Genomic DNA, 22787 nt, shown 5'->3' on the forward strand with positions numbered 1-22787 from the left:
CCAACATAAGCAACAACATCAGTGATCATCAGTGATTCTGAAAAATGTATTCAAAGTTGTTTATTGAAAAACACACAAACTTGGTATGCCATGAAATGTGTGTGTTTCATGTTCTCAAATATTTTGCAAACTATCTATAGATCTGCAACACATTAATGTACTTCTTGTGGCACAAAAGCAAAAAAATCAGCAGTTACAGTGCTGGTATGTGGAAAGAGTCTGTTCTGTTCATGGGAGTGATTTCAGAGGCTTTCTGCATTATCTGCTGCTATACTGCCACCAAGTGACTACAACACCAAAATTCACTGAAGCCAGAATAAAAATGAAGGCTTTTTATTTACCAAAATGACAACACACACCATCACACAGCAGAGATATGATGAAAAGAGAGAGTATGAAATAATTACACATATAATCATTTAACAATATGAAAAGCAAAATTTGGTACATAAAGTTTAGATTGGTAAAATGTTGTTTAACAAACACAAGCATGAAATATTAGAAAACACATATAAGTCTTTACAAAAATGAGACTTCCTTACAAATGTTATTGTGTGTGGATGTGAGAACACTGCAGGTTTCACTGTCATCAACAGCCCACAGTGCAGTGTAGCCCATGTTGATTGTGAGTTTTCATTCTTGCCACAAACTACAGCTGCTGACTGTAGTTATCCAACTTCTCTTTTCAAATAAACCAGAGTGTGTGTACACTTTTTAACATAATTATCACTTAACACTATTTAAAGCATAATCGTCTTAAAAGGCCATTACAATTAGCATTTAGTATCAAAACAATTAAACTGCAATTAAAAAGTGTAAACAGCAACCTATTACTGTTGTGCTTTAAGGGCCTCTAAATCATCCTCTCATATTTAACCCAAAAACAAGTAAAGTAAAAGAAAAACAGCTTACAGAAACACTTGCGGGATGCAACATCTTAAATACAAAAACTTTTCGGTTTTCTAATTAAAAATAGATGTAAAAGTAAAAAGTTTCATGGAGGCACTTGAGGCAGGTAACATTGAGTTCCACGACACAGACGCTTTTCTTATTAAATGGCTTTTTTAAAAATTTGAACCTACAGGGGTTAGTTGGTTTCTTGTACAAATAAACACATACAATTTAAGAAAAACTTAATTGGAGTGACAGAAGTTGACCTTTAAATAGAAATAAGATGTAAAATGCACAAATCTCTGTTCAAAATAATCTTAAAGTAACTCATTGTTCCTTGCATCATTACAATATTATATTTAGATGTTTTGTGCATTTAATATCAGTGCATGATTTAAGTGCTTTGGATAAAAGGCACTCCTGAATGAGAGGTTGTTTGATAATCCACGTAGTAAGACAGAAAAGGCCAATTATGTGCTTTATGACATGTCATCTAAGACAATGTCACATATCTGGTCCTCTCCATTTCAAAAAGTTCTTATCTCTGGTGAATCCTACTGCTCACTGCTGATGAGATAAAGAGAGTTACATCATTTCAGCCTGCATACAATCTGGTACAATCCAACAACAGACTCATCTCCTGCTCTCAGAAACTGGTCAATCATTTTTTTTAAATGTTACTTAACACTGCTGTCAAACCTCAAAGTTAAGACTTGCGTAAATAAATCGTGCTTTCACCAGAGGGAACTCTTCGATTCCCTGTTCTCTGTTAGGCAGTGTGAAATAAAACAGTTAGCGATTAACTGCAGGCGTCAATAGAGTACAGAACACAAGTGAATGGAAAGTTACTGGACTGTGTGTCCTGCAGATTATCTACCCTTATTAGTCCAATTCAGTTTTATGACAGTGGATCAAAGGCACCACTTATAATATCTAAATCTACTGTAAGTTACCTGCTCCAAGATAGTGTCAACTAATGTCAGATACATTATTAAAAATGACATTAACTCAACCTTGTGGAGATCAGACAAAATCCACTTGCTGATTCACCAGATGAGTTTATGTTGCCCACATGTGTGTAATATTAACCCAGATCGTGTTGCTTACTGTTCTGGGTGAAGGCGTGAACATCAGTGACGTCAAACAACAGTTTCTAAAAGCAGCAGGGTGTATTTCAGAGAAATGGATGTAAAATATTAAAGAAAGGAGGACCAGAGAACAAAACCGGTATCCGTCTGTTTGTCTCTGCTCACCTCTACTTAGGTGTTTTAGCAGCTTATGAGATATGGCGTTCGAGAATGGAACAATTATGGAAATCCCATGCTAAATATTTCCCTTTACAAACAATTAAATGTCTTTGTCTGCATCTTTCTAACCATTTGTGGGTCCTGAAGCTGCTCCTTAGAGCAGCCTCACAGTCAAAACTAATGATGCAGTCAGTCAATCTTTGTCAAATTCTCAAGTCAAGCATATCTAAGTTTGAAACCAGGCAGATGCTGGCAGTGACAAAGTGGAAAGGTTTCATAATATTCAAAATAAGAGAACAACGCAGAGACAACAAGCAAACAGCATTTTTTAAAAGATGAATCAACTGTTTAAATTCTAGTCTTTGGTTGGAATGACGACCTGCATAGTCTTGACATAATCTTGAAAGGCCAGGTGATCGATAATGTCTTAATCAAAATAAATAAATCTTTAGTTAATAAACAAAATCTCAGATTTTCAGTGTCCAGCATGTAAAGTGCAACAGATACTTCCATACTGTTGATGTCAACTGCAAAGAACAAGTGGCTTGAGTTTTTGAAGTCACATGTATGAACAATAGGCTAAAGTTAAAAGTAAATCCTTTGGTAGAACAAACTGAATAAAGTTTAACTTTTTGAAAGTGTTATCCATCAGTAAGAAGCATTAAAAACTCTTCTGTATCACATAGTTTGGTACCTAGAGATGCGGAAAAGGCTTTCACTGTATGTTATGCTACAGAAGTAAATAAAGCTTCAGATGCTGGGTTGTCAAGGTTTTGTTTTTCTGGCAGGGGATCGTCAGCATCCAGATCTACTGTGGGAGTCATAGCTGTTTTAAGTCTCTGAGGGTTAGAGAAGACAAAATGTTAGAAATAAACATCTTTTTACAAACATATGATCAAGAATGTATGTGCTCATGCACTGATACACAACAGAGAGCGCAACACAACAAACTCTAGTTTATACTCATTTTAGATTATACCTATTAGTTTATACTGATTAATAAAACAAAAATGTTCAATTTTTTTCCACATTTAAACCACCATCAAACATTTTCATTTAATAAATGCTGAAATATCCACTCCTCCTTTAGAATTTTTTTTCTCACAAAGTTTGAGAGGTGTTGAATACTTTGAGATGTTCAAACACCTATAAATGATTGCGTTGTCATAGCTAAGCTAACCTACATTTCCACCGGTCTTACGGTGCAAGCTTTGTCTCAGCCACTGGCCTACATGCTCAGGTCAGCATTCACAGAGTTACACGCATGCTCAACAGATTGCTTAGAAAACATATGGGCACATTTCTCAACAAAAGGAAGCATAGCACAACAGGAAATTGCCCAGATGAAATATAACAAAAGAACCCTCCAACCTGAGCTAAAAGACAACACTTCTCACCTCGTGAATAATGAATTGAATAATGAGTCTTGAGTCTTGTACTCACCTGAAGAAGTGAGCCTTTGTTTCTGTAGAGCTCATGAATGGCTCCCAGTGGAACCCATATTATGGAGACAAGTGAGACTCCCCAACCCACCCATTCAGCCCACACTGGGTACTTGTACTTCCCATAGTGAGCAGGAGTGTACTGAATAATGCTGGAGGTCAGTATGCACTACAGAGGAAAAAAGGATAGTATTATAACCACATGTATCGTATTTGATCAAGTTTGTTGTTTAGAACACAAATACATGATTTATTTAGACAGTTCAAACAGGACCTCACCAGCACCAACATGGGACAGAGCAGCAACCAACACATGCGAAAGTAGATGTTTGCAGATCTTCCTCGCATCCTCTTAATCATTAAAGAGAGGCGTGGGACACCTAACAAAAAAAAAGACAATTCCTGACTAAACAGCTATATAACCTCTAAACAGTAAGTAACTAAAACAGACTTCAGAAAACATGGACACCCACAGCATGTTCTGGTGGCTTAGTGGTCTTAAAGCAGGTACTATGTGAGCAGTGCAAGTGCGCTTGAGCCTTTGAATTTTCCTCTTACCGAAGAGCCAGCAGACGGCTACAACTTCAAAGAAAGCCAGGAACACAAGGGAAACCACAGCTGTGTAGTGGTCCATCAGCTGAAACACATAGATACCTCCCTGTGCACAAGGGAGAAGAAGAGAGAGAGAATGACTGAAGGGACAAAATAACTGTCAACAGTGATGATTGTTGCCACATGTAGGCTATAATCTGAAAGCTACAAGGGTTTTGCTCTGTCTTACCTGAGTAACATGTGGAAGCCCAAGGAGAAAGCAGATGATGCACACAGCCAGGGTCAGCAGCTCTTCTCTCTTTAGGAAACCCATAAGTTTGTGGCCAAACTCATCCTTTATGAATGTCACAGCCACCTCAACTGTGGCAAACTGCAGCACACAAACAACACAGTTTTAAGTCTGAGGTTGTAACATAAAAAAAGTCAATTTTGTCCTGTAATGACTATGTTTACAAACTCGTTTGGGAGTGCAATAATGAGGCTGTCTGATGAGCTCAGTAACCATGACAACAGAAACAGATGTGAGGAGTAAAAGCAAACATGACCAAACATAGCTGCAAGTGATGAATGTAAGCCTTAAAACTGTGTGAATATGAGTATGTTTGGAATACTGGATGTGCATAAAGACATATATATCTTGGCCATTTTGATATTTGTTTCCACAATGCAAAAGAAGCAAATTCACCTACTGAAGATTACATAGAATGTACTGTATGTATAGCTACTTATTCCAGTACTTTACATAATTTACCTGATAATTTAAAATATATTAATTAAAGCTTAAATTAGAGAGAGGAAGAGGTAAAAACACTAGCAGATACTTTAACAATCAGCTTTGAGATAAAAAAAAAAGTGAAATGTAAATCTGCTAAAACTCAAAAGTCAAAGGGGGAAAAAAGCCACAAAAAACACATCATCCTAGGGTACCTCTGATTGCACTGTTATACTGTCTGTTTCTGCTTCAAGGTTGACAAAGCAGGGCACTTTGTTTGTTCTGATCATGCAAGATTCCCAATTTGTATGTGAGTGATCATTTTCAAGATTATAGACAAAAGGTGGTACACATTTTGGTAAACAGTTATAGACAAATGGTCTACACAGTTGTGACACAGTTACGACAAGTGGAAATAAATATTTCCTAATCGTTTGCCTTCTAAGAAATGACAACACTTGTTCTGCTTTGAGTATGCTTTCATCATGACATACTGAAGTCTGAAAACAAGTTAAAACGCGCAAGAGTTTTATTACCAAAAGAACAAATTGTGATGTGTATCTTCACAGATATTTTCAGACACCGTTTTTACTTTAGAGATGTTTACCTGGCTGTCCAGGCCGAGACACAGCAGCATAAAGAAGAACAGAGGAGCCCACAGCTGATAGACAGGCATGGTGGAGAGGACTTCAGGGTAAACAACAAACACCAGACCAGGACCTGAAACATTATACAGTAAAAGTATCATTAGTGCTAACTATAAAATGGAAATGTACATAAATATAGACACATTTGAAAAGTTGCTCTAACAATAGAGATTTTGTTGGAACCACTTAAAGGGATAGTTACACATTTTGAGAAATATAATTATTTGCTTCAGATTGATAGCACGCTCATTTCTGCATAGTAAATATTAAGGCGATCAGTCGATCAGCGCTTTATTTTCCAAAATCTAAGGGCGGGGTGGGGCTCCCTAATTTTCATTATTATTACTGGGCTTGCAACATCAGTAAACTCCCCTACTGGTCCACCTACGACACACAAGATGAATACCCACATACCCCTTTCACATCAAAGCAGTTCCAGTGCTGCTTCGGGGCCAGTGCTTAATTTGGAACCGGTTTTCCTGTTCACACAGACATAGAAATGGCTCCCGGCCTGAAAAACTGGTTCCAGGGTGGCACCAGACAGGGAGAAGGAACCGGTTACGTTAAGGGGCGGGGTTATTGAGCACAACCACAGCAAACAAGAGATCGTAATCGCTGTCCATTCAAATCCTGTCGAGCAGCAATACGTAGCCTCTGCTGTGATTGGATGCCAATGAAGCCTTGAAGAGCCAGGAGCAACAGCTGTACAAATGCATAGTCTGCCATTGTTGTTGCGGTTCTTGTTGTTGCTTCGGAGTTGGCGCAAGTCTTTATGGGAAAGCAGCGAACATAACTGGCTTATGCGGTGACGTCATTACGTGGCCCCGCAAGAACCTTGAGCAGTGGGAAAGCAAACTGGTTCTCAGCTGGTTCGCAGTTGAACCGACTGCAAACCAGCACTGGAACTGCTTTGGTGTGAAAGGGGTAACAGTGGGCCAGGCTTGAGACTTCCTCTTCATGCTCCTCACTTTGGTCAGTAGTCTGCTCCCAATTGCCCATCATCGCTAGGCGAATCAGCTCTAACCCTGTTGTTACAAACACATTGATGATTTGGACCCAATTCAGGAAGACCTTCGGCCTACACTCTCCATCCATTCTCTCCCCAGTCTATCACAATCACTTATTTTCTCCCTCCTGCTCTGACACGGCCTTTAGATCTTGGTCTGGAAAAGGCCTCCACTTTATCAAAGATCTCTTTATTGAGGATACTTTTCCCTCCTTTGCAGACCTGTCAGCCAAGTTTAACCTTCCAAAAGCACACCTGTTCTGCTTTTTTCAAATTAGACACTTTGTGAAATCCCTAGGCCGAACCATAAACCCCGAACCCCTTGTGGTCCTCTTCGGCATCTCCCCCACACATGGCCTGTCTAAGTCCTCACAACACATTATTGCATTTTCTTCTTTACTTGCACAAAGGCTCATCCTCCTTAAATGGACTCATGCCTCCCCTCCTACTCACAATAAATGGATCCATGAAATGCTGTAATGTATAACCCTTGGAGAAGATAAGGTTCTCCTGAAAATGTCTAACTGAGCACTGCCCCCCCCTTTCCCCCTCTCCCTTTTGAGTACTTACTTATGTGTTTACCTTACTTTAATCGTTAACCCATTTATTTACTCTTTGTTTGCTGTTATTGTTTGCGAGTCCCTTGGTGTGCCTGGGTATGAGTGTGTTGCCCTTTTATGGGTTTTTTGTTTTTTTTGGGTGGGTGAATCTAGGGTGTTCTAGTGGGCGGGATTTAACCTGGAACCTTCCTTCAGTACTCTGTTACTGTTGTTGTAACTCAACTATGCACCTGAATGTATTATGTGACCACTCCAGTGTTGAAATCAATAAAGACATTTCTGAAGTAAGATATTGAGCCGGAGCCAGCAATTGCTTATATAACTAAACATATAACTAAAACCATTCGCTGAAACTACAGCATACAAAACAACACCACTATATGACCTTAATTTGAATAACTTATTAAGAATAACTGCTGTTTAACACAGCCAAACATGTACCTGCTAAGCTGAATATTTTCATAACAGCTAAACTAGCGTAGTGCTGGTGACCAACACAGTAACAACCCCGAGTAGCTTCTGTACACAACCACTAGTTTCATAAGGTGTTAAAGAGCACCACTGGATACTGTTTCACAGGGGGACAATGTGACATGGCCAAACAATACTTACGTGCTATGGTCAATAAATAATAAATGAAGCTATAAGTTACAGCTACTATGGAAGATGGAGTACAGGATAGTTTTACCTCGTACATATTAAATCCAGGGACTTTCATCTGTCTTTGCAACACAGTTAAAAAATATTCATCAAGTGAATTATCTTGTTTCTAGTGAGTATTAAAATTTAAACATACACAATACCATTATTTTTGTGTAGTTACAAGTTTCAAAATCATTCATGCCTAATCTTTACCTTAAAACAAATTTAAGTTTGGATTAATCATTAACTAATCTGCTAATCTTCCAAATCGGACTGTCCTGAACCTCAGCCATCGAAATTATTTCAAAGTGTTGGTTTTCGAAAGATTCAGGAGGAAAATAGAGTTCAACAATACAGTATGTTGACTGGCCAATCCTCTTCTGAAGAAAATGTAAGCAGTTATCAGCAAATCACATTTTCTGGTCAGATCACAAGTTAGTCACCATTTATGCTGACAGTGATACAGTGTGTTTATCATCCATTTCAAAGGATTTTTATCTGACCTAGAGGCTGAACACAAGTTGTCTCTGTTTTCAATAATACACTACTTAACTCACAAAGCTTCAGTTCAGATGTTATTAAAGCATTTGGTTACCAAAGCCAAAACTCACTCACTTTGTTTTCTTTTGTTTTGTTTGTTGGGTTGTTTTTTCCTCAAAGTGCTGTGTTTTTTTAATCCACTGCCCTCTGATATCTGGCATCTTTGGTTAAATGTTTTACACCTCACTACAATATTGTACACACAATGTGTTCATGTTGCAGTTATGACTACAAAAACGACTGTATTTCTTAAGGAAACTTATGAATGCAAAATTCCCATCCCAAGTTCTTGTTTAACTTTTACAGAGGAACAATAGAAAGCATCCTGACTGGAAATATCACATATTGGCATGGGATGTGCACAGTCCAAGACAAGAAGACTCTGCAGCGGGTGAATAAAACCACCCAGAACATCATCTTCCAAGCATCAGTGATATTAGTGAGGCGAGGTGCCTGCACAAAGGCTACTAAAAGATAATACCAACCCCAGCTACAACCTGTTCACCCTGCTGCCGTCTAGCAAGAGATACAGATGTATCCATTGTTGTACCACCAGACTACAGAGCAGCTTTTCTCCTCAGGCTGTGAGACTCCTCAATTCATTCTATGCATTCCAATATAAAAACTTTTTTATATTCTTGTGACGTATTATTCATTCATCCATTTATATAACTTCTGGTCTTGTGAGTGGTAAAAATGGATATGCATTTCATTATACTATCTGGTGTTGTAAAAAGATAATAATAAATGAATATTGAATCTTGTATTCCTGGCAACTACTTTAAGGTGTACTCCAAGATTTTAGTACTGCTCTCCATAATGTCGGAAATATCTTGATATCTTTATGTTTTGGTATGGGTCCAGGATGCTGAACCCTACATTTCCCATAAAACAACTTAATAGCATCTTTAATTAGACCTCCATGCCTCCTAAATGCCAGTTTCTTCCAAATTCCACAGCTTTGTGGCACTTTTCTGTAAAGAATTTTAGGTTTCAAGGCCAAGCCAAGATCATATTTTTGACTTTGGAAAACTTAAAACCACAGATGATGTACAACTGCTTACTTCGCATGACAAGTAAACTGACAACCATGTGTAATATCGGTGAAGTGCTGCTTTAAGAAATTGTTTATCCTTGAGTGACCTCCACACTTGGACTTATTCAGTGTGGGTGTGCAGCACATCATGATGTCTGTGTCTGTGTCTCGTTTTTCCATGGGAAAAAGGAAATACACTCCCAGAAGGATGAAAACTAAAACAAACTTGTGCGGAAGTCAGCAGATCTTGGGATCTATTTGTGTGTCCATCTCTATTTCTGTAACATCCTGACATCATGCATTTTATACTTTACATCACAAGTCTACTATTCTGTCTTCCTATACCTACCACCGGTAGATATGTTTTCCACTGGGAGATGGTGTATGTGAGCCATGTAGCCAATAGCTGAGAAGATCACAAAGCCAGCCAGCAGACTCGTGAACGAGTTGGCAAACGTTACGATCAAAGCATCTCTGGGAAGGAGGAAAGACAAAATAAACAATATCAGTGCAGCTCCAGCATCCAGGAATCTCAGGAAAATAAAAACACATAATGGCTGGTTTAAGCTTTTATGACATTTAACCAAACTCTCAGTTTGCCAATGGTGGTTCTAAATATCATAAATAAAAGCAAAAATATAAAACGCAGGTAAATAAACTAGATTAGCATTGAGGTGTCTGGTCTGTTTTCCCACAGATCAACAGGAGGTTGCAGGCTTCAATGGTGCATATACTGTCTTAAAACCTTTGTGTTAAATGAAAGTAGTAATTTTTAATTTCCTGTCAAAGTTACTAGTGAGCTAATGGTGAGTGTTATGGACAGGGTTCATTTTAGTTCTTGTTTGGGAGTAACCTTCTTCGAAAGCACATGCAGCAGCTGAAGTGCATGGCAACGCAGTAAACAAAGTAAATTTAGAAAGAAGAGACCAAAAATGGAGATATTTAAGACAAACAGTCTGTCCTGTTTGCTTGTCTGTTGTGAGCTGAACAGTCATCTGGAAGCTAGTCTTACAATGCAAACAACTGTAAATTTTACAGTGAGTATACTTGGAGTCACTTTGGAATTTATAGTATTTTAAAAGTCACCCTGCAGGCAAAAACGTGTTTTTCGTGTTACTTCAGCTGGATGTTTGAGCTTGACTGAGCAGAATGATGCATGTGCAGAGTTTGACACTAGAGGTTTTTCCAACATTCATCCAATGGTTTGGTTTTAACTTTGGTAGGGGCACTTTTTGTTGGACAGCCAAAATAGTTGTTGATGTGCACTTGCTATCCATCTTGTTTCCTCTTTCATAAGGACACATGGTGTAACCTGACTCTGCAAAATGTTTACTTAATTGAATATGTATTTGCTGACTTGCCTGACACTGGACTTGTACTGGACTATTATTTTGTAGCTCTGTCCTGCTCCATTCCTAAGTTTCAAAACAGAGGCACAACAGTGCTTGTATTGTTTCTACTTCTGTTATTACCCTAACCTCTTTGAAAAAGGAGAGATGGCATTGAATGAATATTTCTACCACTAATTTCAAATAAGTTTAATGTTTGTATTGAGAATTCAGAATAAAAAAATTTAAAAAAGCAGTTGATGTCACTTTGGGACATATTCACCGACAGGTATAAAGATGTTTAATTAATTGACAAGTCCAAGCACCTCATGCCTGAAATGTAGGTATGATATCAAATTGTTAGCTTTATCCAATGAAGATGTTGGTAATTCTGGCATGTTTTAAGTATTAAACTATAACTACTTCTTCACCACCGTTCATCACTGACTCCACTAGTGCTGCAGCTAGTCATCAATGCATAAAACAGGCCAAAGTCAAGAGTTGCCAGATCATTAGGTCGGTTATCCCCCATATCAAGTTTTCTCACTCTTTATCATAATTACCTATTTTTTTCAGAAAACACACAAACCTGACAACTCTGCGTAGATCTCAACATTAACATATATGGCGTTAGAACGCATGAGAGGGAGAGATGACATTTAAATGTTTTTTTAACAGGTAATTCAACTTTTTTTGTTGGTAGTAACAAAACAACAACAACCTTACAGACATATTAATATGGGAGTCCCAGAAACTCCTTACTACTCTGTAATAAGCAATCTCAACAAATAAACAGGATTGGGAAAAAAACATACAGTATCACATAAGACATAGTACAACTACACTAACGTTACCTGATAATGTTGTTGTTGAACTTGTTGTAACTAGACATCGAAATCATGGAGCCAAAAGCAATCCCAAGGGAGTTAAACACTTGGGCAGCTGCATTAACCCAAACCTGTGTTAGAGATAAAGAAGAACATGAAGATTAACCTCCTGCCTTTTCTGTTTGAAAAGTTTTGGTGATTTGACGAGCAATTTACTGAATTTGCGTTTTGACTGTATCAGGGAGCTTCTCAATGGTTTTTAAGAGGTTAGGACCCCGCCGGAAATGATTTTGTCACAAAACTTGGTGCTCCAATCAGGATTTAGCTAACTTTAACTTTGTTTGTTACATATGTTAAAATATAAAATGTTTCAGGGGCTTTTAGATGTTTTTTTGAATGGACAGGATAACCTCACTTCCAGCATATTTGTTCTTTAAGGGTTGAAGACCCAGCTATAACGGGATTGAACTATTCTGGGAGATTTGAAACTCCTGCACTGGATTTTGGGAAGCTGTTCCTCTGGTTTAGCTATGTCCTCAGAAAAAATAGGGAATGACAAACTGCACACTCATAACTCCACAGCATTATTTCAGCCTGTAAAGATACATGTTTCAGCAAACAGCCTCACTCAGGATGCATCCTGAAACATAAATCTCTGAAATCTTAAAGATGGCCTAAACGTTGATCTTTCTAAGATGAAATTTATGTATTTAAGTTATGAGCATGTGTCTATCCATTATTTCCTTTTTATGTGTGCCTGTGAGCCAGCACCTCACTAGAATAGGTGTATTTTCCCCTCATTTTTTATTGGCTTCCGTTCCTGAAATTTTGAGTCTGCCAGCTGTTCATAAATCTTCAAAGCCAAAATGTTCTCTTTCTAAGTTGCCCTTTATATGTACAACCTAATCAGTTTACTGAGTTCATTGCAACAATAATATCTTCCCCTCTTTGCTCTTGCAGTTCTGGCTTTTGCTCAACCTTGAGTAAACACAAGATAAAATCCTCTCCTTTCTTCTTTTTTTGATATTTTTTTTAAAATTCCCAACTGTCTCCAATATACAGACAAGTTAGCTGTGAAATGTAACAATCTCTGCAGTAGGAGATAACAATTTGATTTAAACCTTAATAAATTGGTTTTAATTGTCTCGTGTCAATGTGTAACCAAGGTGTTGATGGTTAGCCTATATTTTGATATTATTCTTTTGTTGATCGTGTCCCACCTTAACTTCGAACAGTTTGCTCCAGACAGGTGTCAAAAAGTAGAGGATACCCTTCTTGGCTCCAGGAAGCTGCACATTATTAATGAGCAGGGCAAACAGGATGAAGTACGGAAATACGGCAGTGAAATATACAACCTGTGTGACAGAATCAGTGGAAAGCAGAAATTAGTTGACATGTGGTTTGGTTGTGTAGTTGATGTTGCAACAGATAGTTAGAGCTACTGTGGTCTGTTTTGAATGAAACAAACGACAATGATTTATGTTTTGGTTTCGATGTTATTTCATCACATTAAAATCAAAGGTTCAAGCTAGTTAATCTCAGTATATCACACAAAGCTATAAAGTAATGTGTTATAGTATACGACTCCAAAACTCTTCTGGTAAAGAAAAACCACTTGCAGAGCAGAAATATGATGCATTATAAGGTTGTGGTATAAACACATTTTTATCTGAGATGTTCACTATATGTAAAATGTGAAATACTTACTTATCCTTCAGATAATAGACTATGACTATGAACTCTGTAAACCTCGCTGTGCGCATCACATTGCTAGAAACTAGAAACTGTGATAGAAGCTCAGCTTGTTGAATTTCCAAACAATAAAAAAACATGGACTCGAAATTAATCATTATCATCACCATGCATAACCGTATCATGCAGAAGAGGAGATCTGTTCTGACCTTGCCAGTGGATTTGACGCCTTTAAATATGCATAAATACACAAAGACCCAGGCAATAATGAGATAGCCAAATATTTCCCAGCGAAGGCCACCAGCTTCTTCAATGCCATCAGTTTTCTCCAGAAGTTTGAGACTGGAAAACAAATAACAAGGTATTCCCATCCTTAAGCAAAACACTACATAATTTTAGAGGGCTGCTCCTTCCATTAAATGTAACACAGAAAAACAAGCCTAACAGTTTACAGCCATTATAGCGGCTCTGTGATGTTGTAGTTAGTGATAATTGCTTTGAGCTAAATGCTAACATCAGCACGCTAGCATCCTGCCAATGCAAACATGCTGATGTTAAGCAGGTATAAGGTTTACAATGTTCACTATCTTGGTTTGGCATGTTAGCATGCAAACATTTGCTAATTAACACTAACCACAAAGCACAGCTGAGGCTGAGAATGTCATTTGTTTTTCTGGTAATTGGTGATAAACCAAAGTATTGGACAGACTTGAAGTTTTGATCTTTAATGATGACACTGGGTGAAAAGGCAGGTGGTCAAAGATGCTTGGATTCATCCCCTGGAGATCATCAATGTCTGTACAAAATGTAATGACAACCCATCTAATAGTCGAGATATTTCAGTCTGGACCAAAGCTCTAATCAATGTTAAATATTCTGCTTCTGAAAATGCGTTAAACTCACTCGAAGAACTGCTGGCTGGCAGACTGCAGGTGGGTGTTGTTGCCGGTGAAACCGGTGGAACAGTTTCCCACATTATTCCAGGTGTTGTTGCAAGACTTCCAGGGTAGCGTCGCTCCAAATGAGTTAAAGAAATAGAAAAGTGCCCAAGCCATGAGCACATTGTAGTACGTGGAGAAGACGAAGGAGATAACAACTGTGGCCAGGCCAACTCCTGCAGTGACATGTAAGGGGGGACAAGAGACAAAGTATAAGTTAAGTCATGTCTTAATTATTATTTGTGGGAATTAAGTTTTACACACTACTTCTTAAAACTGTTAAAAACTCACTCTCATTCACCATATTTTACAGTATGTCAATTATTTGGACCCAGAATTAAAACTATGGATATACTCTATCAAGCAAAGATAGAAAACAGAGAAGAGCCAGTTCCATGGGGTAATCTCTGGTCAGTGGTAGCCAAGATTAAGTCAAGCAAACTCAGTCAAAGATAAAAGGCATTCCTGGAGCCATGGATTAGAAATTCCACTGTGTCATTTGACCTGTGAATGCAACAGACTCTTAGCCAAATATGAAAAGGTGAGATCAAAGTCCTACTGTAGCTGAAGTAAATTATTCTGTCTTTTAACACCTGTGGTTCTGTATCAGGTTTCAGGTTAGAGTGTAAGTGTCTGTCTGCATATGTGTGTGTTTCTATTTGTTTTCAATTTACCTGCCCTCAAGGAATTTAGTGCATAGGCTCAGCAAAAGATATTGGCCTCTAGAAAACTTCAGTGATGGATGAGGTGGGTCAAACTCTTTTAAATTCACAAGGACATTTTACACAGCGTTTTGTTTTTCTGTAATTTTTGAAAAAAATTGCATTACTGTTTGTGCTGTTTGACACAACAAAATAACTTTTTATAATGTTTTATAGTCCGATATCAATAGTTTAAAGAAATAGTTTGACATTTTGGCTTTCTTGTCGAGAGTCAGTTGAGAAGAAAGATTCTTATATCTCTACAATAAATACCAAGTTGGAGCCAGCAGATAGCTTAGCCTTAAGACTGGAAAAAGCTGGCCTGGCTCCATACAAATCCACCAAAAGATCACTGATTAAAACATTTTTTACTTGTTTGTTTGATCTACACACACACCAAAGTTAAAATAAGACAATTTGCTGTTTAAGGTGTGTTTATGTGCCAGATTATCTCTTGGCTAAGACCAGTAACTTCTTGGGGGGAAAAAATCGTCAGGCAAATAACCTCCCATATCTCCCAGCTCTAACATTACCCTCAGTTGTTAATGTTTTTGAAGGTTTTCTTTTTTTTTTACCACTGACCACAACAAAAACCGGATCTATGAAGGTCTATGTGGTTCTCCTGTTTTTCAGAAAGCTTGTTTTTGTAGTCCTAGTGGAAAGGTTGGAATGCCATGCTCTACTGGACCCAGTGTCACTATCTGGTTAAGTGGAAGGAGAGGCGGCCGAAAAACAGCTCTGTGTCAGTATAGTGATAGAGCCAAATAAAGCACCCTCTGAGCTCCAGGATCAGTTAAAACCACTATGCCTTGTCCATGTTAAGCGCCTCTTCCTTTGTGATAGCCTGTTTGCCTCACTCTACACATCTAGCTTACATGGTTGACTGCTCCACTGGTACACCAGCCACACTCCAAGTGGTGTAGTGACGCATCATTTCAAACTGCCAAAACATATCAGTCTGCTGGACTCAAAAACAAGGCAGAGCAGCAAAAGATGGAGAGATTCAGCTAGAGCTACCCTCCCCTGGCCCTGATTCTTTGGCAGTTTATTACCTTTTCATGCTTCACCTGTCCTCTAGATGCCCTCATTGAGACAAACAACAGTTGGCAGAAAATCTATACATTTAATATGCTGTTATTAAGCATTCTGCAGTAAATTAAACATATTTGTTTATTTATGATAAGATCATTGTGGGCACCTAAATCACAGGTACATCACTGCACTGAGTTGCACAGGGAAATCATTTAAAAGAACATACAGAAAAAAAACTACCTGCTTTTGGCCCTTGTTTAGCACAGAGCATTAACCAGGAAGAAATGAGCGATAAATCAAGTGAAGGACCCATACGTTTTGACCGGGTAGATAATCTCTGTCTTTAAGGAGATAAGAAAACTATGGAGAAAAATCTGAAGTTAGAACAAGACAGACAGCATTTTCAATTTACACCCATTGATTGTTGATGGCTGGGAGCTTGTTTGATTTGTAATAATGATTCAGATGAGCTCCCAGGTGACTGTCAGTGCTCTTTGAGTCCACACATTTCACTTCATTCAGACAAGCCTGCAAACATTTACATATTTTGATTTATGATTTCAATTACCTCCTTATATGTATCATGATTTTTTCATAACACTCAAAAGTTTTGTTTTTTTACACTGCAAACAATTTCCCATGTTTAAAACATGTATTGGGGTAATGTAGACTGTAAGAGCATATTTTCAGTCACCCATTTCAGACTTAATCACTAAAATAGGCAGATTTTAAGGATACTCATTTCATGCATGAGTAGATTTTTTTCATTCTTAATTCTATGTACTTTAAGAAATTTTGGAAATTTGGAGATCAGTAATCAAAAGAGTAATTGATTACAGCAGTGCTAGCTTAACAAGTTCTCATCCATCAGCATGTGAAAACAATCCATTTATCAAACAGAAAAAGTCAGATTTCATTTTTTAAGCACTCCAACGATGTACAGTCCTCTAAATCGGTAACGGAAAAAGCAGAAAATGTTCTAGATCTGTATCAAACATACAGTGAAAGAAAAACACAAGATACATTGTCATGCCATATATTCTCATTGATTTAAATGCAGTTAATCTGTGCTGGCTGGTGCAATCTGCTGGGGCATCACTGACACTATCCGAACAAACTGATCAGTGAGGCTGAATCTGTGCTTGAGACTTTTCTGGAGGCCTTGGAGTTGGTTGTGGAGAGGAGGAGGCTTCACAAACATAACGTTAAACATCATGTAGAGGTTCTCCCACTCTCTCCACAAACTACTGGTCTATGACAAGAAATGCTACAAAAGGTAATTCCTACCAGCTGTCATTGCACTGAAAAACATGTGTTTCCTATGTTGGGACAGGGGCAGGGGTCATTCAACAACATCTTGTTCCAATTTCAAAAAATGTTTTGTATTTTTTGTGAATGCATAAAAGAAGGAACAAGAAGGATCAAAAACATGACCTGTTTAAATATATATTTTTAGAGGCATTTTAAGCCTTTGTTACAATGACAGTGGAGAGATTTGACGGGAAGTGAGAGAGAGAGAGATATGGGGAAGCGAAATGCAATAAGGGTCCGCTGTCACTGAGTCAAAGCACGGGTGTTGTAGTTATGTGGCATGAGTCTTAGCCAGTAGGCTACTGAGGCATGCCAACATGGCCTCTTTGGCAGAGATAAATTGACACAACAACCAACAGTTGCACATTTTATCACTTATGAGAAGTTTGCTCATTGGCTATAGTCAGTCAAGATAAAAATGCCAACATGGCACATCCAGGGACATCATTCATGAATGCATTGCTACCAGTAATTGTACAGATTTGTTACCACCTGTATAAAGAACTGTTCTTCTTCTTTTTCTTTAGGATTGACACACAGAGAAAAACAGAATATGACTTAAAGTCTGTGTAAAGTAAGAATAAATATGTGTTCTGAGTTTGACATACCACAGAAAAGTGTGTTGTTAACCACCCTGCCAAATTTGAATGATTAAAAAAATCGCCAAATATATGAAATTAGGCTTCAAAGTTGTGTAAAAATCAGCCTCTGTCTCTGCTCCAAAACGCTGTGGGCGTGCCCACCGAGTTCGCTGAAACCTCGCCCCCTACCAAGTGTCACCTGTCAATCAAAGTCACCACCTCTACCAGAAAAATGGACGCTACGTCTAAGAGCTTTCTGCCGCTAGCTCAGCTGCTAGCTCGGCGGCTAACTCAGCTAACTGTAGTAGTAGTAGTGTTAGATATTAACAATAACTGTCCACTAGGCAGGTTAACCACTGAGGAGAGCCGACTCTCGGTCTTATATAGTAGGGGAGGGGCCAAGGTCATGTGGGTGCGCCACCGTTTTTTGCAGGCTCAGAAAATCAGGAAAAATGAGAGGGTGAGAAACAGTTTAAGGCTCTATCTCCACAATTTAGTACTGCATAGTTATCAGCCTTTTCACATGTTTTCTGTAACCATTTTCAAACATGTATTATATGTTTATAAGTATATCAATGAATTGACTTTACACAGACTTTAACTTAAACAGCATGTATGGAGCGCCCTGGTGGTCGAATGGTTAGAGCACATGACACATAATCGCAGCATCCCTGGTTCAAATCCAGCCAGGGACATATGCAGCTCACTCCCCTCTCTCTCTGCCTGTTTCCTGTTGGCCTCTATGCCAGTTACTGTCTAAATAAAGGCCAAATAAATCTTTAAAAAAACAACCCATAATGTAGATTAGAGGAATATAATAATTTGTATTGATTTATGCTGGTGCAAAGGAGAACTTCAGTGAGGAGGAGGACTTTAATGTTCCACCTGTTTTCAAATGTCAAATCAGCCCTGCATTACAAACCCACCATGCAATGTACATAAAATGTAAACAATCTAAGTCACCTGTGTGTCAGCACGCACAGTATAAGCCTTCATGTTCCTTTATTCTTACAATCATGTGTGTTAACAGCTAATGCACATGGGTTTTTGTCCAACTAATAATGTGTCCAACAAATTGGTATCCAATATGTGTTTGAATTAATAAATAGTCAACCTGTTAATGTGCAAATAGTGATAACTGTAAATTCACCATCTATCTATTTTTTCAAATAACATTTCTTGTTTTCTATACTACTTAGTGTAAACGTGTCCCCCTAAAAACATTACAAAAAATACTCGATTGACAGCTATTACATTGCTACTGAAATTCCCTCGTCTAACCATGGAGATGGAGTTTCATCTCATCTTTTATTTTCATTTTCTGTTAAATTATTCAAATAAATGTAAATTCATGTAAAAATCTATAAGTCTGCCATAGAATCATTTAAATTTAAAAAAACAAAAACAAACTGGTATCCACTCCTTGAATAGTCTAGGTCCAAAAACATGCAGCTAGTTGTTTACACACAGTATTGATCAACTGGGATATCTAGGAACTGCTGGTTAATAATTTAGTATTGGGGCTTGTAAGTTGTTCAGTAATGACTTGTTCAGCAATGTAGTGGAGTGGAGTGTATGTTTATATATATATATATATATATATACACATAAGTAATTGAAGACAGTGACACTGAGAAAAGATGTACATGTAAGTTTTAGAAATGACTGAAACACAGACCAAAACAAATGGAGGACTGTACCCAAAAATCTGAAAATAAAGAAAAATCCAGCATATGTTCATCCTCGTCTCATGACCTGGAGAGTGACTCACCTTTTAACAAGGGACAGATTTTGACGAGAGCATGCACTGGCCCTAAACGAGTGTACTGCCCAATAGTAAATTCCATAACGAGCAGGGGAATGCCACACAGGAACACCATGATGAGATAAGGGACCAGGAAGGCACCTGAATCAGAAGCACAGAAAAGAAGTGGGTAGATGCTCCAGGTACCTCATATTCCAAGTATGTCAAGTATGTACGGTAGTAATTAAATGGTAAAATCATAATTAGTTGCTGTGACATTGTTACTGTATAACTGATCTTAAAGTCGTTACTTATAACCTTAAAATTGGCTGCAAATACCCTTTTATGAGCTAATTTTTGAGTGCCACATTTTGAGCCCACATGGTAAATATCTGTGTCTGTGTACTCAGCTTGCTTTGTCTTCTCAGATAGCCTTGTCCTTTAATCAGGATCAAACTTTGTAAACACTGTTTAACCCTCTATTCTCTGGAAAAAGACTCAGACCATCTGGGCAACCATCATTTATGAATGACTTGCTGTTATTTATAACCAAAGGCGTGGTGATTTATCATTGCCATACAAACATACTTAAATACTCCATCAAAAATAGTCAAATGTAATGAAAATGAGGACAAGTGTGTATGGAGCTCTTGTTGAACAACAGATAAATAGCTGGTGGTTGCTATGCTGAATTTTGCTGAGTCATTCCTGGTTTCAGCATAGCCATTATGAGAGAGAGAAATATTTACTTGTATAACATTAGTGTAGGGTGCTTACTGAATGTTATAGTTAAACAATCATTTGTTAGCTGTCCATTCTTTCTTAACTGAACATTTGGATAAGAATGTTTTGACCTTTTAGAAAAGGGTATGGCAATTTACTATAATTATTTAAGTGTCAGTCTCTTAAAATCTAACTGTCAGTGTGTTTTTGTTAATATAACCATTTGATGAGAACTAATGAACTAATGACAGATGGGGCAAACTGCAGAGTATATGACCTGTCTCATCTTGCCTACTGCAATGTGTGTAGGGAGAGGTGCCAGGCCACTCTAAATCCTGTGGTGTTCAGAAGTGATGGAGCATATAATTATGAATTTAATTCAATGTATGGTAGATAACCTCTTCAATAAAAATTTGAACTTCAAAATGAAAGTGTGTTGGGGATAGATTTGTCAACCAGCACCACTGATGAACTTTTCTTCACATTTAGTTATGACTAAGACTATTGTTCTGTGAAAAGGCATTCATGTGGTGCTGAAGCATTCATCCTGCATGTGACTGTTCTTAATGCTACAGATTTTAAAAGGACGGATTCACAGTCTTTCAAGTCTGTCTTAAAAACTACAGTTAGGTGCCCAAATTAAAATTGAAACAGGTTTTTCTTGCCTTAAGCATTACTCCTGCTCATGCAGGCCATTAGAAGATCCCTTCATTATGTAATTTCAGTGTAAGTGATGAGGACAAAATCTACAAGCCTCCTTCTGTGCCAATATGAAGCTTCAGCTGTCCAAATGAGTAAAATCAAGGCAATATCTTTTAATTTTATAGTCTTTTTAGTGCCAAAGTCCCTCTTTTTATTACTTTTCTTCCACCACAACTCAGCAGGGAAACACTATCCAAGGAAACACAAAAAGGGAGTTTGATGTTAAAAAGACTGTAAATGTGGCAGATATCAACTTGTTAAGACTAACTCAGATTGTTGAAGCTTCAGATAAGCTTATATGAGTGACTTGGATTTTGGTTCCCATCACTTACATTGAAAGCACATTTGAAGGGGATCTTTAATAGTCAGTATGAACAGGGCGAGCAGTGTTCATATGGGCACCTGACTTGTTTTTAAGACAGACTTGAAAAAATGCAATCCTATACTTTAAGGCTTGAGTGAGATTAGACTGCTCATCCCAGAAAAAATATGTCATTTTAATCAATGCAGTCAAAATAGTAGTGAACATTTTCCAAGTGTTTTCATGAACTTAATGACATACTTGGACATACAGGCTACTGTGTTCAATAGACAGTGTATTAACAGTGATTTTGAGGGACTGCTATAGGCTACTTTAAACAGGTATCCTACTGATGTAGGATACTGTATGAATTATGATGCCCATACAACAGCACTACAACAAAAAGTCCAGCCAAAATAGAAAGCTATTTACTGAAAATACATACATATACCACTGCTGAGTCATTTCTCCCAACCTTCTGCTGGTGCATTTACCAGGTTAGGGCTACTACAACAGTCCAGTCGATATTCCTGCCCTCTCTGACAGCCTCACCTCCGCCGCTGCTGTAGCACAGGTAGGGAAACCTCCAGACATTGCCCAGTCCCACTGCGTACCCAACCGTAGCCAGGATGAACTCAAGCCGCCTGCTCCATGTGGGTCTTTGAGCCCCTGCGTCCGCGGTCTTCTCGGCGATCACTTTGAGATCCAAGGGTCTCAGAGCAAACTCTCTCTCATCAGAGAGTATCTTTGACGTCTCGGCTTTGACCTCCATTGTAGATTATCAGTGATGAGAGAAAAATGGCGAGCAGATTGTACAATATACCCGGAAAATGAGAATTCCGGTTAGACTGATCATTTACGTTGAATACACCGTGTCACGTAAGTAATCTCCAGGTAAAAAACAAAAAAAAAACACTATATGATCACCTAATCAAAGCGGAAATAAGCTCTCTGAGCATATAGATAGTTAACAATGATTGGTGAGCGTACATGAACATGCCGCACTATGACAGCAAAGATACCATCTACCTACACAATGACCATACACATGCAAACACCCAAAGTGTCTTTTCCCGGCTCTTGGCGTGACATAACTAAGGACGCCCACCTCCATCAGTGCGGCTCCTGTTACTGTAAAGCCTGCACAGCTGTGTAGCTACTCCTCTTTACAAAGTAAAAGCTGAAGCGATGACTCAATGTGCAACAACGGGCTCCAATGAGGAAGTATCAAAATGTCCCTCTCAGACAAGGTTAGCCTTTGTGTTTATTGATGATGGATGGGATAAGCAGCTCTTTTGTTAAGGCTGACTGTATCAGATGGTAACCAAGGTAAGATTGTGTGCAGATAGTCACAAGTGACTTATTCAGTTAACTTTAATCATTATATTGTCTTGTTCATTGTTCAATAACCAACAGAAGTATAGATGTGTGAAGAATAAGCTTATTTGGAGGTAGTAAGGGTAAGGATTTAGTGAAGGGTTTAAATACTCTTGTCCAGAAGTAGACTGCAGAGTTGATTGGTATTGCAAAGGGGTTTCACTTGTACTATAACTCTGTTCTACTCAGTCAAGCTTCAGTAAATGTTCCTGCATAACACATACGATACCGGCCTCCTGACAACTTCTTCACATT

General features: G+C 38.2%; 1 protein-coding gene across 5 annotated transcripts; it reads right to left on the bottom strand.

Annotated features, from left to right (window-relative positions):
* Positions 1-317: 317 nt before the first annotated feature.
* si:ch211-225b11.1 (uncharacterized protein LOC561694 homolog) lies at positions 318-22212 on the bottom strand. 5 transcript variants are annotated; one of them, XM_062417330.1, is made up of 13 exons: positions 21708-22212; positions 19457-19591; positions 14026-14236; positions 13332-13464; positions 12651-12785; positions 11458-11561; positions 9625-9749; positions 5452-5564; positions 4362-4502; positions 4139-4238; positions 3860-3960; positions 3582-3749; positions 318-2977 (listed from the first exon to the last, which is right to left on the bottom strand). In XM_062417330.1, the coding sequence occupies exons 1-13, from the start codon at positions 21925-21927 to the stop codon at positions 2864-2866; spliced, it is 1800 nt and encodes a 599-aa protein (XP_062273314.1). In that variant the 5' UTR covers positions 21928-22212; the 3' UTR covers positions 318-2863. The 5 variants fall into 5 exon arrangements, with proteins under 5 accessions (XP_062273314.1, XP_062273316.1, XP_062273315.1 ...); XM_062417332.1 differs by having other exon boundaries at positions 21650-21829; XM_062417331.1 differs by having other exon boundaries at positions 21601-21829.
* Positions 22213-22787: the final 575 nt, after the last annotated feature.

This window comes from Scomber scombrus, chromosome 4 (assembly GCF_963691925.1).
Source record: "Scomber scombrus chromosome 4, fScoSco1.1, whole genome shotgun sequence".
Classification (NCBI taxonomy): domain Eukaryota; kingdom Metazoa; phylum Chordata; class Actinopteri; order Scombriformes; family Scombridae; genus Scomber; species Scomber scombrus.

What these genes read in the sequence shown, in the direction of transcription:
- si:ch211-225b11.1 (XM_062417330.1), bottom strand. Translation starts at nt 21,927, where the DNA reads ATGGAGGTCAAAGCCGAGACGTCAAAGATACTCTCTGATGAGAGAGAG. An exon ending in GTGCTACAGCAGCGGCGGAG is followed by an intron (nt 19,592 to 21,707) that starts GTGAGGCTGTCA and finishes CTTCTGATTCAG; the next exon opens with GTGCCTTCCTGGTCCCTTAT. An exon ending in GTCTCGGCCTGGACAGCCAG is followed by an intron (nt 4,503 to 5,451) that starts GTAAACATCTCT and finishes TGTGTGCTGCAG; the next exon opens with TTTGCCACAGTTGAGGTGGC.